Source organism: Besnoitia besnoiti, chromosome II (assembly GCF_002563875.1).
Source record: "Besnoitia besnoiti strain Bb-Ger1 chromosome II, whole genome shotgun sequence".
Classification (NCBI taxonomy): Eukaryota; Apicomplexa; class Conoidasida; order Eucoccidiorida; family Sarcocystidae; genus Besnoitia; species Besnoitia besnoiti.
Window position 1 is genome coordinate 543,366 of NC_042357.1, and position 15,782 is coordinate 559,147.

The window sequence follows — 15,782 nt, forward strand, 5'->3', positions numbered from 1 at the left end:
GCTGTGCGAACCGAAAACCCGCCACCGTAAACCGCCGTTTCGACTTCCCTCTTTTCCCAAACCCTGAACCCTTTCCGCAAACTCCTGCGCGCCGCTGCGTTTCTGTCCGCTTTCTCTGGTCTCCTCTCGTCAATTCGCGTTTAAGCTTTCGGCTGCAGGTGTCCCCCTCCCATGGCATGAGCCCCGCCGCCTTCAGCCCCGAGGTCGTGCCGCCCTGCTGTCTCGCCCATGCGCCCCGGAAACGCAAGGCCCGCGGGGCCCGGCTGGACAGCGACTCCCCCGCTGGCCGGGTAGGCTCCCCCCCCAGGAGCTTGTGCGAAGGGCGCGGGCGCAGAGGGCGCGGGCATTTGAGCGACCCCCGGAGCCCCGCCGGGTTCCCTCTTCGTTTCTCCAGGGTACGCAGAAAAGACGCCCGCAGTCTGCATGATGTACTGCTGTTGCTGCTGAGCGTGATAGAGGTGCTGCTGATGCATGAGCGCTTGCTGCTGCTGCAGAAGCATCTGCTGATGCAGCGCCTGCTGGTCGAAACCCGGGGGTTTCTCACCGCCCCCTGCGGCTCCAAACAGGGCTGCGTGCCCACTGACCAAAGCGTAGGCCCCCGGGGCGGCCATCGCCGGCGCGAGGGAGCCGACCCCGCCTGGGCCCGCCATCGGACCCGGACTGGCCCCTGCGGACCCCGACGGGCCTGGAACCCCAGCGGCGCCCGGAACCGCCGGCGCGGCACCCGAGGCAGGGACAGGCGTCCCTGCGCCGGTGTGGGGGGCCGAAGACGGCGGAGAGACGCCGGAGTCGAAGGTTTGTGTGGCGCCGCCGGGAAAGGCCATGGCTGCCGACGGGGCACCAGAGCCGGGCTGTGCCCCGCCTGGGGTAGCTCCTGCCGCGGCCGGGGCGGCATGGGGGTCCGTCTGAGCGGGCGCCCCTCCAAACGCTGGGTGGGGTGCTGCGGGGGCCGCGCTGGCCCCCGCGACAGCCGCGGCTGGATTTGTGCCCCCTCGAGGCGCGGCCTGCGGGGCATGGGCGTGCGGAGCGGAGAGAAAGACATCCTGCTGAGCCGACCCCTGGGGCGGAAAAGCTGCTGGGTCCTTGTGACCCGTCCCGGGGGCGGGAGACCCGCCTCCGACGGCGCTGGGCGGCGCCTGCGAAGCCTGCACAACGCCTGGAGCAGGGAAAGCCGCTTGAGAAGCTGCCGCGGAGGCGGGCGCAGCCAGGGACGCCTGATTCTGACTCTGCAGGTGTTGGTACACCCGGGGATCGCATGCGGCCTGGAGCTGTCGGATCTGATTCGTCAGCGCGAACGCCTCCGCCATGAGGTTCATGCTCTCCGACTGAAAAAAAACAGCGCATAGGATAGAAAATCGAGGGAAAAAACAGAAGAAACGAACCCTGGGGGCAGGGACCCGTAACTCCAGGTGGATCAGCACACACCAGAAGCCTCTGCGTGGAAACCGCTCAGGAAAATGACCCGCTCACAGGGCAGAAAACACGGGCATAAGGCCGACCGCATGACAGAGAAAAACGTGCGGAGAAAGAAGAAACCGAATTGCATACCAAACGCTGCTGTTGTCTTCTTCTTTGAATAAGACGTTTTCCCGCCCTTTTTTTTCTTCTCTCAGTGTCAGTTTGGGTCTCCACTTACCTGCACGAAACCCTGGGCGCCCATCAGCAGTTTCATTTGTTCATCAAACCGCGGCTGATGTTGGAGGAAGTAGCGCTCGAGAGGATGCGGAGCGGCGGGCCTGTGAGGGCCTTCCATCAGTACGTCGTAGAAGCTCTCTTTAGGCTCATGAATCAGCACTTCATCCAGCGTCTGCGACGAAAGGCAATCACAGAGACAAGCAGCCGAAGCCGCTGACAGCGAAGTCTCAGCAAAGCTGAATCACGTCAGAAGTGCACCTGCCAGGATTTCCCCTAGCACTTTCAACTCGTCGCGTTCTGCTTCCTAGTGACCCTATGGCTCCCAGCGACAGCCTCTCGCAGCCTTGACAGCCGCGTCACATCGCCATTTGTGCTCACGTACACAAGGGTACAAATAAGTATGCCCGTGGGTCCGAGAACAGACTTATGCGTTCAAATACAAGCGTATATAAGTGCATGCATACGGTTCAACCTCGTGGGTTCTCTTAAATCTACTGCGGCCGCGTAGCTCAAAGACACAGACACCTGCCTATCTACATGGGGTCCCGAAGTCCACCTCCTGCTACGCACTGCCACAAAGTTAGCGAGGCATGAGGATGGCGCAAAGACGCAGAATCACCAGCCCTCGGTGATGAAGAAGCGAATTCTCTCTCCCCTCTCAACACCGCCCTCCCTACAGACCTTACCTCCGAGGCGACGCAGGGCCCCACCACTTGTCCGCCATCGGGATTGAGCTGCAGAGACAAGAGACGCAAGAACCAGCCGATTCGCAGGAGTGACGCCGTGTACAGAGGACAACGCCGCACTCGAAACCCTAGACGCCATCCAGCGGCACACGACGCCCCGGCGTACCCCCCGCCCCCCGGCGAGGCGAGAGGAAGACGAGCCGGGAAGGTGAAAGGCGTCTACCCTGAGAAAGTGTCGGAGTTCAGCAGGCGGAAGCGACTCGTCGAGAAAGTAAACTTTCACGCAGATTTGGAATTCGCCCCAACCGGCCTCGGAGACCTCGTAAGGCGGCGAAGAGAGAGCTGACGACGCACGCACAGACAGCAGAGACAGACACGGGACACATGAGGCGTGCAGCCGAGACCGTGGAACTGGCGCCGAGGGCGGTCTCTCTCAAATTTCGCTTTCTTCTCATGTTTCGGGCATGCTCACTTCGCTTGGGGTTCACGAAGGAAGGGTCGAGTTCGAAGACGACTTTCTTCACGCAGTAGGTCAGGTCCTCGCCGTTCAGCGCCCGCAGCAGGCACGTCCACTTGTGCGTCATGTCGTTGTACTTTTTCTTCTCCTGAAACGCCAGGAGACAAACAAAGAGAAAACGATGCACGGCGACACGCGAGGCGACAGTCGCAGACTCACGCTACGTGGCGGAAAAGTCCACGTTTCTCAACTTTTAGAAAGAGAGGAAAAGGGCGGGTCCGCACCAGCAGTTCGTGCCGCACGCGACAGTCAAGCGTACGCCGCTGTGGAAGACAGGAGCGCCAAACGCCGCGACACAGGAAGCGACGAAAAGGCACTTCTCTCTTCTCACCCCCAGTCATCTGTCGTTCAGAAACCTCTCCCCTGTCTACAACTCCCCAGATCTCTGGATCGCCCGCCTCCCCCTCCCCGCCCTCCCCCTTCCTCGTGCCCAGAGGTCTGCGTCGGGCGAGTTGCGGAGCGGCCCTCCGCCTATGGAGGGCTGGTGGAAGCCGCTTGCGTGGAGATTTACCGTGGGTGAGAGGCGAAAGGCGTAGCTGCCGAGAACGAACGTCTTCCGCACAGTGAGGCCTTTGAGGAGGCGGGCGCCAGAGCCCTCGGCGCCGGCGTGGCGGCTGTGGTGCGCGCGAGCCTTCTCGCGCGGTCCGGAGGAGGCGTGGGAGGGAGGCGCCTGAGAAGCCTCTTGCCAGCCCAGCGGGTGCGCCGCGCCGCCCGCCACCAGCGCGACGCCCGTCGCCGCCAAGGCCTCACGGTCGTCCCCCCAGGCGAACGCGGGAGCCGCGCCGCTGCCGCTTCGGTCGCGCGGCATGACTGCGGAAGCGAGCAGAGTCGGGCAGAAAGTGGAATGCAGGGGTGCACGAGCGAAGATCAGGCGGACAGAGGCCAGAGAGGAGGCGCCGTCGACCGCAGCGATCGTCGAAAGGGACGAGGGACGCGACAAGGCAGCAGGCGTTAAAGGCGCAGAAAAAGGGGGGCAGGATGTCGAGAACCACGGCGAGAGAGGGCGAGAGAAAGGAAAAAGAAGGAGAAGAGGAGGAAATACAAACAAATCGCGAATAAAGCAGAAGAGGAGGAGCCGGAGAGGGAAGACGGGCGGCGGAGACGCCGCGGCAAACGCGCCAGGGAAGGTGGAGAAAGGAGATACGGGACACACAAAGACGGGGCGGATAAACTGCGGAAACAGCGACACCGACAGAGACGCGGGAAGCAGCTAAGTGGAGCGCTGCACTGCTGGAAAGGCAAAGGTGAGACAAATACGCGGGTACATTGAGAAAAGAAACGACGCAGCCGAAGAGCGGTACTCGTGGCGCGCTTCATGGCGCTGGAAAATCGAGCAATGCCTTACGACCACGAAAAACGGAGACAACACAAGGAGCCACGTAGAACCGAGCATCGGGAGCAGAACTGGAGCTCTACCCTTTGAAAAAAGAAGCCCAAGCAAAACAACTCTGCCGTCTAGCTCTCCGCACAGTGTTGCTCATTCAGGAGCCTTGCGCCATCTTGCCACGCATCTGGCGCGGCAAGCGAGAAAGCGGAGATCAGTTTGACAACACGTTCGCGAAAAGAACAGGACGATTAAAGAGTAAGAATCTTCGAGGTTGGTTCCTCAAAACTCCAGATTCCAGTTTTCCTCCGGGTCTCCTACCGAAAAGTCACAAGTGCTGGTGTGCATGCCCTTCCCGAGAGGCTGGCGGCGCGGTCGCATGTGGAAAGACACCCTACGACGATGGGCACGAGAGACAGTCTTTTTTTCTCTCCCACTCCATTTCACAGAATAACTCCGCACACTGCACTCCCAGAGCATCCTCTCGCGGTACGAAATCTGCACTGGAGAGGTAAGATCTGGCTCAATGATTTTCAGTCGTCTCTGGGTGTGTGACTCCGTCTCCCGTGTCGCGGGGTTTCCTGCTGGCAGCCAGAACCGTTCTACATTTTTTTTTTGCCAGCCCCCCGGCGTAGAGGAGGGAGGCGAAGAAGCACATGATTGGCCGTAACTGCCGTCAATATTTCCGATTCAGAAGCACATACGCAGGGTTCACTCGGTGAGGGACTCGAGGGCGGCGGTAGTGCACGGAGATCGAAGCGTTAATGGCGCGCCGCCCGCCACTATGTGCCGCTGTAACGGGCGTTCTAGACCAAAAGCGCCAAGAAGCGGCAGAGTACACAGCATATAGGTTTGCCACGATCACGTCGGTGCATCACTGTAGTACTCACAAGAGGAAGATCGCTGTCTGCAAAACAGAATACTAAGCCCCGATAGCGCTCTCCACCGCTGAACCCAGGCCACAAAATTGCACATCCCGGAGAGAGTAAACAACTCGCGCCGAAGAGAAGGGACTTCAGCAGCAAATTTGAATTCTACAAAACAGACGCAGTAGCTGGGATTTGAGTGTGCGGATGCGTATCGGCGTATGGACTTCGTGCACACGCATATTTGTAGGCACTGTGATGCATAGCAAGATTTGTGTGCATGTATCTAGCAAGCGACTGCGTCGGGTGTCGTTCTCAATAGAGTGAAGAGTTACTCAAAGATGAGCAGAAGAGTATCGCACGAGGGGCGTATGCGTCAAGTTTTCTCAACTGTATATGGACTTCTTGGTTGCTATGGGGCTGACAGTTTTCACCGCTTGCCACGCAGCGAACCTCTCACAGACTCAGAAAACTGTCATTTATCCGAAACTCCCCATCCTACTGCGTTTGCAATCAAAAATGTGTGTCTACGTAGAAGAATATGGCCTACTACACTTCATCTGCATCCGGGTGCGCACATCCCTCCGAGGCCTTTACTGTTTTCCGTGTTTTGTTTGTTCTGAAACCTTTACTTGCGGAAGACCTGATCTTTCCACTGCAAGTGAAGTGCCCAGCTACCCGAGCGAACTGTGCAACTGCCGTGAGCTCTAGGTGCCACATCACGTCCCGACGCTTGCGTTGAGTCAACTCCGTTCTACGACATCCGACCCTGCATCCAGTGTTAGCTCCCGAAGAATTCCTATTGTGTAGCAGCATTTTACACGATATCAACTTTCTACACGCGTTCTTCCTTTTCTTAGCTGGGTCTGACGCATTGGCAATAAGTCCGGTTTTTTTTGGAGCCCTCGGATATATGTATACATACCTCATTAATATGCATACGGATGACGAACCAGGCACAAGCTGCATATATAATCCTATATCGTTCATTACTACGCTGATCCAGAAACAGGCTGCATATATATGGATATATGTCTACTTATAACTCATTATTATGCATAGTGTTGAATAACCACGTTAATGCTGCATATGCTTACCGATACACACCTCAAGAATCAGCATGGTGATGACGAACCGGGTACCACCGGTGTATGCATATATATATATACCTCAATATTTTGCACAGTGCAGATGAAACAGATACAGTGTGTATATGTATACGATATATTTACTTCAATATTATGGATAGCAATAATGAACCATGTACAGGCTGATACGCGTACTGTCAAAGTAAACGTTGCCGTGCGTTAATTGTTTGTAGACCCAACATGGGCGATCGCTAGCACATGTAAGAGATGCTACAGAACTACGTCGGAGTGCCGAAGCGCTGGCCTCGGTATTTTGAAACGTATCGTGCCTTCGCTGATATACGTTGTGTGAAAAAAGACACGGAGCAACCCTACCCCTGCGCGAGATTTAGTACACCGTAAGCCTCAGAAAGCAGAAAAAATGTGAAGAACCTCGGCTTCCTCTGTGATCCCGACGCCTGTGGCCATGTGCCTTGACATGGATGTTTAAGTGAGAAAGCAAATTACAGGGTGAAGACAAGAGAGTTTACCATGCCTGTGTCTCGTTTTATGAACGCGATCCTCCAGAAGCGCCGAAGCCTTCCGCCGCTTCTTCTCTTTTCACGCGACGCATGCACATGCGTGCACACGAATAGTTATCTGTCAGTTACAGGCGGCCAAGGAATTTTCAAGCCGCATCCACCAGCCGGATGCCATTTTGCGGCACAGTACAGGTGAACCGACAAAACCACACATCTTGGTCGAAAACGGATTCGATATGTAGCTTTCAGACAGAACCAGGAAAGAGCGAGCACATGTGCTCTTTAAAAATCGGAAAGCCGGTCGACGTGAAACTTGATCGCCTTCTCGTTCAGAAGGAGGTTCATGTTGTATTTGGCCTTCTCGTCGACGGAGAGAAGACCTGAGCGGACCGCCGCACACACAGAAATGGGGACGCGTGAGAACGTTTCACGCGTGACGACGCTCCAAAAGAAATTCAGCAAAAATAACCCATCGCCTGCACTCAAAACGGCGCACACTGGGACAACGAAACGACATTCCGTTCCACACGACAGTGGAAAATCAATTTCAACGCCGCCGCCAGGAGGTACCACTGCGTCAACAGAAGAAGCCAAGCCGTTCGTCTTTCTGTCGCGGGCGTCACTTCAACTCTCGCGGACATGAGAAGACTGTCGTCACAGTCTTCTATGGTTATTGAAACGCGCTACGTCGATTGAGTTTCGCCAAAAACTCACTGTAGCGAACGTTGATGTAGTCCGCGAGCAGGTGTCTGTACATCTCGTTCGAAACTTGCACGCGACTCGGCTGAAAGCGCACCGTCAAAAGCCCCGCGTCCAGGAGGCCCTAGAAACAAAACAGAACGACACGATGGAAAACAAAGGAATGTTCCTAGCGCTGGCCGCCTCTCCGCGTGAGGAAGTCGACCTTCGCTTCTCTGGTTTCGCCGTTTCCACCCCGCGGCACGCGGTCGCCTGAGCGGAGCAGCGAGAGTCTTTAGCCGCGAAAACAAAAACAGAAAGAATGGGACCGCCGGAGGAGAAAGGCAGACAAAGCTGACAGGACTTACGAGAATGACGACGTTGTCAAGATGAAGAAGGTCCTTGCAGAGGAGATAAGGCCTCGAAAGCAAGTAGCGAATCGTCTCAAAAACCTGGAAGAAGCAAACACCCGCACACAAACTTCTTGTCATTTACCTACATATACACAAGCACAGTCACAAACACACACAAATCATTCTTCAACGGAAACCCCTCTCGCTTGGAGTTACACTTGCACGCACGGATGCAGTTCAACACCCATCGCCGCAAGCTTACATGACGACTCATCCGCTTTTCATCAACGCATTCCTACAGACAACTCTCTCCTTCAATGAATGAAACTTTCTCGGTCAAAGAGTTTCTAAGAGCATATACGTAAGTGGACATTTATTTGGAGATTGAATTTCGGGGCTCTGCGTCTCGCGCGGGGTCTTACTGTGACGAGGAAGTGGACTTCATTTTCTTGTTTTTGCCGCAGCTGCTCGAGAAGAGGCAGCGCGAGGAATTTGTTCATCCGCCACTCAAAGAGTCGCACATCCTGAACGGAGGAGAGAACATCGCACCTCGGCAGGCACGAGATAGCTCCAAGAAAATTGAACAAAACAAAGCAATTACGTTGGCAAGACCATCAAAGGAACACATACATGTCTCTTACGCACACCCCCGTACATGAACCAGACCCGCAGATTTAAGTTCACACACCTGTGAACGTACCTACTTGTCCCCCCTCTCGAAATATGCATGTGCATCAACGCCGGTGTGCAAGTGCGGCAGATATATATATATATATATGTCTACATACAAAAAATAACGCACATGTATGCATGCGACGGCGTGAGAGGAGCTAAATCGCGTCGCCGCGTTTGCGGGAAAAATTTTTACCTCTACGAGAAGATCTTGAGTGATGTTCCTGCAGAATTCCTTCTGCCTTTCACACCAGCGCCAGTCTCGCTCTTCCTCCTCCGTCGCGTCTCTAGCGAGCTCCGCCTCGTCGGGGTCGCGGACCTGAGAAGGGAAGTTAAGTTTTCGTGCATACACAGGACATGTAGAAATATAATTATATGTGAGTATGTGTGTAGGAAACATATACTCGACGTGAAAATCTGGGATGGATTCGAGACAGATGGCCCCATTCCCTCTTTAGAGATACAGACATACATAAATGTGAATCCGAATATGTACTCGTGTACGCAGGCAGATGCGTAGAAGGGGAGACAAGGACTATGTGGTCAGGAGTGTTTTATTATTGTTCTTTTTTATTTATTTTCAAAGGCCTCACCTGCTTGACATGATCCGGCGGCAAGGGACGGTTCGCTTCCAGCCACAGTTCTCCATTCAACTTCATTAAGCCTCTGCGAGGGGAGACATGGAAGACACCTTCCTAATTCAAGAGAAAAGCCATGCGCATACAGATATCCACCTCCATGCTTACGAGGGCAACGCAACGCACACGCGGCTCGCGTCAAGGCGAATGCTCATACGCAGGAGAAAGCCGCGTCTTGAGCTCAGCCTTATCGACCCGGCTGTAAACAACAGACACCCTAACTGAATTGAAAAATGTGACTGATTCTTCTCTTACTTTGCAATTTTTTCGAGGAGCGCGCAGTTGCCGCCAACGGCCACGTAGAGCGCCTGCGGAATCTCCGGAATGGACGTCACGCGCGGAACCAGGATGTCTCTGAAAAAAGTGGACAGGAAAACACAGAGAGAAGCCCTATCAATACACAAAACAAAAAGAAAGAGAAAGCACCATCCAAAAGCTTCTGAACTACAGTGAGGAGCCAAAGCACGTCGTGAGAGGGCCCGAGCTTGTCTCTGCCGCTCCTCTCGCCGCCCAGGCAGGTCAGCCGATCTGCCTTAAAATCTCCCTATCATTTATCCGCCTGTCCACGAAAACGTATTCTACGACACGGAAATGCACGGAGAGCACCCATATACCCATAACGACGCCAAAAAATAAAGAGACAAATAGATACAGGTATATATATATGCAGTTTTTGTAGCGCCCACGACGCGTCCTCTCGGATAGAGCTGGAGATTTGCCCTGAAGTTCCTCTTTTTCTTCGCATGCACGTACGTCACGGCCTGCCGCGAGAGGTCCCCCACTTCAACGACTTCGATATTTCGTCTTCCGCGTCGTGCCTCATCCTGCTCTCGCATTTCTTCGCGCTCAGCGTCGTGGCGCTCTTCTGTCCGCTCTGCAGGCGTGAGACACACGCCGCGCACGCTGGTCAGAGAGTCCGCCGTGATGAGTACGAGTGGGGCGGAAGTCAGGGGCTGAAAAACCGAAAAATATCGACAAAAAACGCACGCGTCGCGCGGAGAAGAAGAGGAGAGAGCAGAGCGCGAGAGACACACGGAGAAGGAAAGAGGATGAAGACAGGAAAGAAAAGGAAAAGAAAACCGAGGCACGCGGCTTCTCTCCAAATGTCAGAACCCCCCGAGCGTCTCTAAAGAATAAGGCTGCCTACGGAGAGAAAGATGCGGTTCAACGCGGAGAGAAAGAGAGGCCCGCGCTCGTCGAGGAAGCGCGAGACGCAGAGAATCTCCACGTCGTCGATCCAAAGGCTGAGGCACGCCTGAGAAAGGAAAAATGCACACGCAGCCTCGCGCGTCTTTATACCGAGCCTCATCCGCAGTTCCTCACACAGAGAGGGCTCTGCTCATGCGGCTTTGAAACTTGAAGCAGAAACACCCACGAGGCGAGGAGAGGGAGACAAACAGACAGAACGCGCCGCGCTTCCAAGACGGAAAAACAACTCGGAATCGCTTTAGCTACAGAAAAGTCCTCATCTGAGCCGCACTCTAACGAGAGAATTCACCTACAGTACGCTAGATGAAACCACTCTCAAGAATTTCCTGTGAAAAAAACAGTGTGCAGCCTTACTCCGGTTGCCTCGGTGTACGCGTTGAGAACGGCGACGAAGAACTGTAGCCACTGCACAGAAGCCGCAAAGAGAGACAAAGCAGAATCTCCAGACAGAGGGCGGAAAGTAGAAAGTAGAAGCAACGAGAGGCACTGAACACGCTCCCAGCTCGCGACCCTCAAGCAACGCAACCGTTTGCACAAAAAGCGCATTTTTTTATACTGATAAACGTTTTTTCTTCTCAGCTGCTTGCACCAACCTCTTCGAAGAAACACGGATCCTACGCACACACAAGTTTATATTTATATATATATATATGGATGTGGATGTGCATGAGTAGAGATAGTGATCCAAGGAGACACGTGCCGTCCGGCGGCAATCAACAACAGTCGAACCCGAATATACGCCGAGGTCCCGATCGCGCCTGCCTCGCGGATGCCTCCGCACACCCCTTCTTCACCCCCGTTGAGTCTTTCATCTCTGGTTGAGGGCCCTGATCAGTGCAGGGTGGGAGTACAGAGGCGACTGTTTCTGTGCGACTTGCGCCGTGTTTTTTTTTGTTTACTTTTTGACCCGTCGGGTACTCGGAGATGTCGTCCTGACTCGCCGCGGCAGCCTCCATGTTCTCTGCGTGCGCCGCAGCCATACGCAGGAGCCCGAACGCCGCGCTGAAAATCGACAACAAACAATTCAACGAGAGGTGCACCAGCAGACCAGCCGCCGCCGAGCCCGGCGGCCGAGCGCCCTATACATAGATATACGCAGAATTGAAGTTGCCCCCCGGTTGAGCACACATGCGCGGCCTACAGCGAGACTGCAAAACCGTACCTAGCCAAATCCACAGAGACGACAGACCGACTCCCAACGTGCGAGCCTCCCTCGCTGCCTTGTCAAGCTGCTTGCGAGTTGATTCGCACTGCCATGCGACCTACACCGCGATAAAAAACGATACAGGACTATACGACACGACGCAATGCGCAAGTCTACAAGGCCACATACCCAGGAAATAAGAATATATAGAAATATATTTGTACATGCACATATATAGATATATGTATGTATGAGTATGAGTATACATATGCATGTGCGTATACACATCTATACATCTGAAAAATATGAATTCATTATATATATGAAGAATGGCGCCTGTCTGTTACCTGGTGGCGTCGCAGGGGTCTCGCTCGGAGAGCCGCGCCTGGCGCGCGAAGGAAGGCACTTGCGTGAGGAGGAACTCGAGCAAACCCCGCCACTGCGCGAAAGGCTGCAGTCCGAACACGCCAAACGCACAACGAAAAAACTCAGAAGTCACGCGCAAGAGCAAACGGCGCAGACGCTGGGCATCCTCCACGTGACAAACAAAAGACAGGCGAACAAGCAGGCAGGCCGGCACATTGGCATCTGCCGAACGTAGACCATATATATATATATATCTGAATCTATATCTGCAGCAACTTCTCTGTCTTTGTGTCTATCTCTCTCTCTGTTTCAGTACCTCTGAATCGATCTGCACCTAGGAATTTATACATGTCCAAGACACTGTATATGAATCTATCTGCCACTGTAGGTATCCATCTGCCTGACTAGGTATCTGCGAAAATACCCCTCTGGATTCACCACTCCACTGTGTGAAAGGCGACATCCTTCCGTCTTCTTGCATGCGTATTAAGAGAAGCGTCTGCGTGTCTCTGGAAGCCCCCGGGAGAGTAGCTTCTGCCCCTCGCCTCGGACCTGCGCCGCGTCGTCTTCAAGCATCTCCGCGAAGCGAAGCGCGCGCACGTGGCGTTCTTTCGCGTCCGCCGGGGAGACGCCGGCGCGGATCCCAAACGGCGGCCGAACTGAGGCAGCAGAGGCGCCAGGCGACGCCGCTGCAGCGCGAAGGAGCGCCGCCACGTCCGCGCGGAAGGACGGCGCAGCGGCTTCAACCGCGGAGCAGATCCACGGACTGAAAAAGCAACAAAGGGCTCACACGCATGTAGGCGATGAGCCTCGAGTGAATGCAAGACATGAAAGAGCGAGGAGAGTCGACGCAGGCCGCAGGCAGGGTGCATGCATAGGCGAGCTTTGAGATCTGCGGGGCCGCGAGGCTCGACGGCGGAGCGTAGCTCGCATCTGAAGACGCCAATCGAGGGAAGGTCTTCGAAAGCTGGCAAAAACAAAAGCGAGAAACGGGCAACGGAGAGAAAGAGGTCTCACTGGCGAGAGAAATCCCGCCTCCGGAGGCGAGGGGGCCAGGCCAAGGCCATGGAACTGTGCCCAACGCAGCATGGCAGGAAAAAAGGAATTGAGAAAGCACAAAAATCACAGAAAAATCAAAAAGAATTCAGGGAATCTCACCCCCTCAGAGGCTTGGCTGCGGCAGACGAGGCTTCCGACGACTCGCTCCGAGGAGGCAGCGACGAAGGCGGAAGACGCGAGACGGCAAAGGGAGACGACGCAAGCAACGCGGCGTGCTGCTCAAGAAGCTGCTTAGTCAGCGACCGCTGGAAGACGCCAAGCAGAACGGGGAAACTCGACTGCGCGACGGCCTTCATGCCAAAAGCCAGCACCTGAAAACACAGGAGAAGGAAACAGAGGCACTCTGAACTTGAGCGGACTCGCGGAAGAGTCAGAAGCATCACAAAGAGACATCAATCAGGAAATGCCAGCGACGAAAAATATACATAAACGTAGACATATAGAGCTATAAGTATGCGTAAAAACGTGTAAATGTGCACATCGCCATCCCAATATGAATAGACTTGCCCTGACTTCCAGCGAAGGAAAGAATCAACGTGACTTACGACGGCGTTGGAGGACTTCGCCTGGCGCATGACCCTCTGCACCGTGAACTGCGCAGCGTAGCTCTTCCCTGTACCGACCGGACCCACGACCCACGCGACTCCTGCGGAAAATAGATAAAACTAGAAAAAAAAACACATGTGCGACAACCCTACAAAAAAATAATTATATGTGTATATGTGTGTGAACAAATCTGGATGGATGCCATCTGTGCGTCTGCGCCTCGCAAAGCACCACGCTCGTAGGCACAGGTTCGTGCGATGCGTCTTCAAGAAAGCCAGTTGACGCGGAGGAAAGGAGAGAGAGGAAGCAGAGAGAGAAGACACTGAAAGACCGAGCGCCAGCAGCCGCAGACACCGAGGACGCTGTACCTGTGGCTCGCTGGCGTTCTTTATCGGCAAGGAGACACTCGAGCGCACTCTCGATCTCGGGGCGCGGCACGTGCTCCCACTGGGCGCCTTGCTGCTCCTGGAGGGCTCGCCAGGCCTCAGTGCTGTCTCCGGCCTCCGCGGCGCCGCGCGCGTCTCTACGTCGCGCCTCAGTCGCCCGCGAGCGCGCGGGTGTCGACGCCAGCAGCCGCGGACGCTCCAGAGCTGACTGATGGAAACATAAGGGCAGGCAAGAGACCGCGGAAGAAGAGAGAGACGAACGCAGCAAAAGAGCTGAAGAGGCGACGCGCGGGGGCAGGGAGGGGCGCGCGAAGCAGGCGACGAGAGGGAAGGAGACCGCAGGCCGACGAGTGGAGATACAGAGAAAGAGGACAGATAGAGAGGCATGCCTGAGGAAGGCGGAGACGAAGAGGCCGCGGGAACAAAAGATGACAGAACGCGCAGAGACGAGAAGGGCAGAGGAGATGAGAACGGAGAAGAAGAGAGACGCCCCGCCTGTCTCGTGGAGGGCGCCGCCGCCCGAGTCCCCAGAGCCGCCGCGCGCATCGCGGTCGGATAGGGGAAAGACGAAAACGAGGATGAAACAAACACAAGCAGAGATCCCGACACGAGATAGTTGGCCCCAGCAGATAGTCCGGTGCCGCTGGCGTCTGTGGCGACAGACTGCCGAAGCGAACACGGAGAGAAAGAAGCCGGACGAATGTGCACAGAGGAACTCCCGAAAAAAGATATTCTGTGGAAGATGGCGGAGATCACTCCCCGCAGATCCTTCTTTTTCTTAGCCGACGCCGGGCGCGAGTTTCAGCGGCATGCGAGAGGCGCACGACGCATGCACCTTGGCGAGGCGGCAGGAAACCAGAAAATACGGACCTCGCGCGGAACTGAAGTGTGCAAAGTCCCTCCAAGGTGTTAATTCCACTTCCGAATCAAATAGCGTTTCTTAAAGCGTACAAGCTCCCTCTAGTTACCCGACTTGACCCCAGCGCCCGTGCGCATGCGTTTCGCTGAATGAGACACCGCGATTGTCTCGTACGGAATCAACCGCGAGGAGCACGTGGATAAAAGCGGAAACGGCGCAAGACTGGCGGCGTTTCCTTTGCACAAAAGCTACACTGCGTCTTGCTCCTCCACAGTGGAGAGAGAAGCAATTTCAAGCGCGATAGTTTGGACGTTCTTGCAGCTTTTCCCTATTCAGCGTTACTCGGTGCCTGCATGTCTGCCAGCTAACGCCCTCCAGGTGTATGTATGTACACTTGGGAGCGGCGATGGCGAGACGCCGCGCTTGGCGGGCGGAGCAGCAATCTCGAGTCTTCGAAGAATTGAGGACTCGACAAGAATGTATTCCTTTCGCGTTTTTCTTGGCGTCTTCTTCCCTTTCAGTGTTTCCTCCCAATCGAGCCTTCTCCGCCCTTCGCGCAGCTGGTTTCTGCCACCAGCCAGCCTCGCGCTAGCGCACTCTCCCTTTTCCCTTTTTGCGGCCTTGCTCCCGCGATGCAGGGGGGGAGTCTGCGAGGACAAGTAGGAAGGTAGGACCCCTCCTTTTTTCTCTTTATCTCTGAGGAATTCGCACAACGGCGGGACGGCTTTCAGGAGGCTCGGATTTCCCCTGCTTGTCCCGATTTTCCTCCTGACGGCCCTCTCCGTGTTTGTCTCGCAGCAGAGAGGAGGTCGGCCGCCCTTCGCTCCGATGGCCGCGCCGAGATTCTTCCAGTCGGCTCTAGCGAGGCTCATCCCCGTTTCTCCCTCATTTCCTTTCTCTGTCCGGCGAGGCATTCATGGCGGGTTCGTCACGGGTGGCGCATGCGCCTTTGCCGGCGAAATTGTCATCACCCCTCGCCTCCTCCGCTCCAGCTCAGAATGCTCATCTCTTTCCGCATTCCCGTTTTCTTCTTTTTTTGTGCATCCACTGTCTGCGAGGTACGCCTAGCTTGAAGTCTTGCTCTCCGCGCCTCTCTGAGCCCGGCGTATCTACACGATGAAGGCTCGAAGACAGCACTGCGGCGCCACCCTACGGGACGCTCCCGCTCCGTCGTTTTCACTGCCGCGCGTTCCGCTTCTTCTTGACGTCTGGCCCCCTCTTTCGCGGTAGTGTCC

At 55.4% G+C, this 15,782-nt stretch overlaps 2 protein-coding genes across 2 annotated transcripts; both read right to left on the reverse strand.

Moving 5' to 3' along the window:
* Positions 1 to 140: 140 nt before the first annotated feature.
* Positions 141 to 3,646, reverse strand: BESB_034220 (putative Gas41; the record flags this gene model as incomplete). Its single annotated transcript, XM_029362008.1, has 6 exons — positions 141 to 1,325; positions 1,637 to 1,807; positions 2,322 to 2,369; positions 2,545 to 2,663; positions 2,794 to 2,926; positions 3,350 to 3,646. 6 exons carry the CDS (start codon positions 3,644 to 3,646, stop codon positions 141 to 143), a joined length of 1,953 nt encoding a protein of 650 aa, XP_029220973.1.
* A 3,273-nt stretch (positions 3,647 to 6,919) lies between these two features.
* On the reverse strand, positions 6,920 to 15,461 carry BESB_034230 (uncharacterized protein; the record flags this gene model as incomplete). The annotated part of the gene is made up of 17 exons (XM_029362009.1): positions 6,920 to 7,017; positions 7,352 to 7,460; positions 7,684 to 7,767; positions 8,091 to 8,192; positions 8,537 to 8,659; positions 8,934 to 9,006; positions 9,234 to 9,332; positions 9,732 to 9,931; positions 10,126 to 10,233; positions 10,542 to 10,592; positions 11,087 to 11,189; positions 11,679 to 11,782; positions 12,250 to 12,463; positions 12,856 to 13,067; positions 13,302 to 13,402; positions 13,671 to 13,896; positions 15,321 to 15,461. The coding sequence occupies 17 exons, from the start codon at positions 15,459 to 15,461 to the stop codon at positions 6,920 to 6,922; spliced, it is 2,148 nt and encodes a 715-aa protein (XP_029220974.1).
* Positions 15,462 to 15,782: the final 321 nt, after the last annotated feature.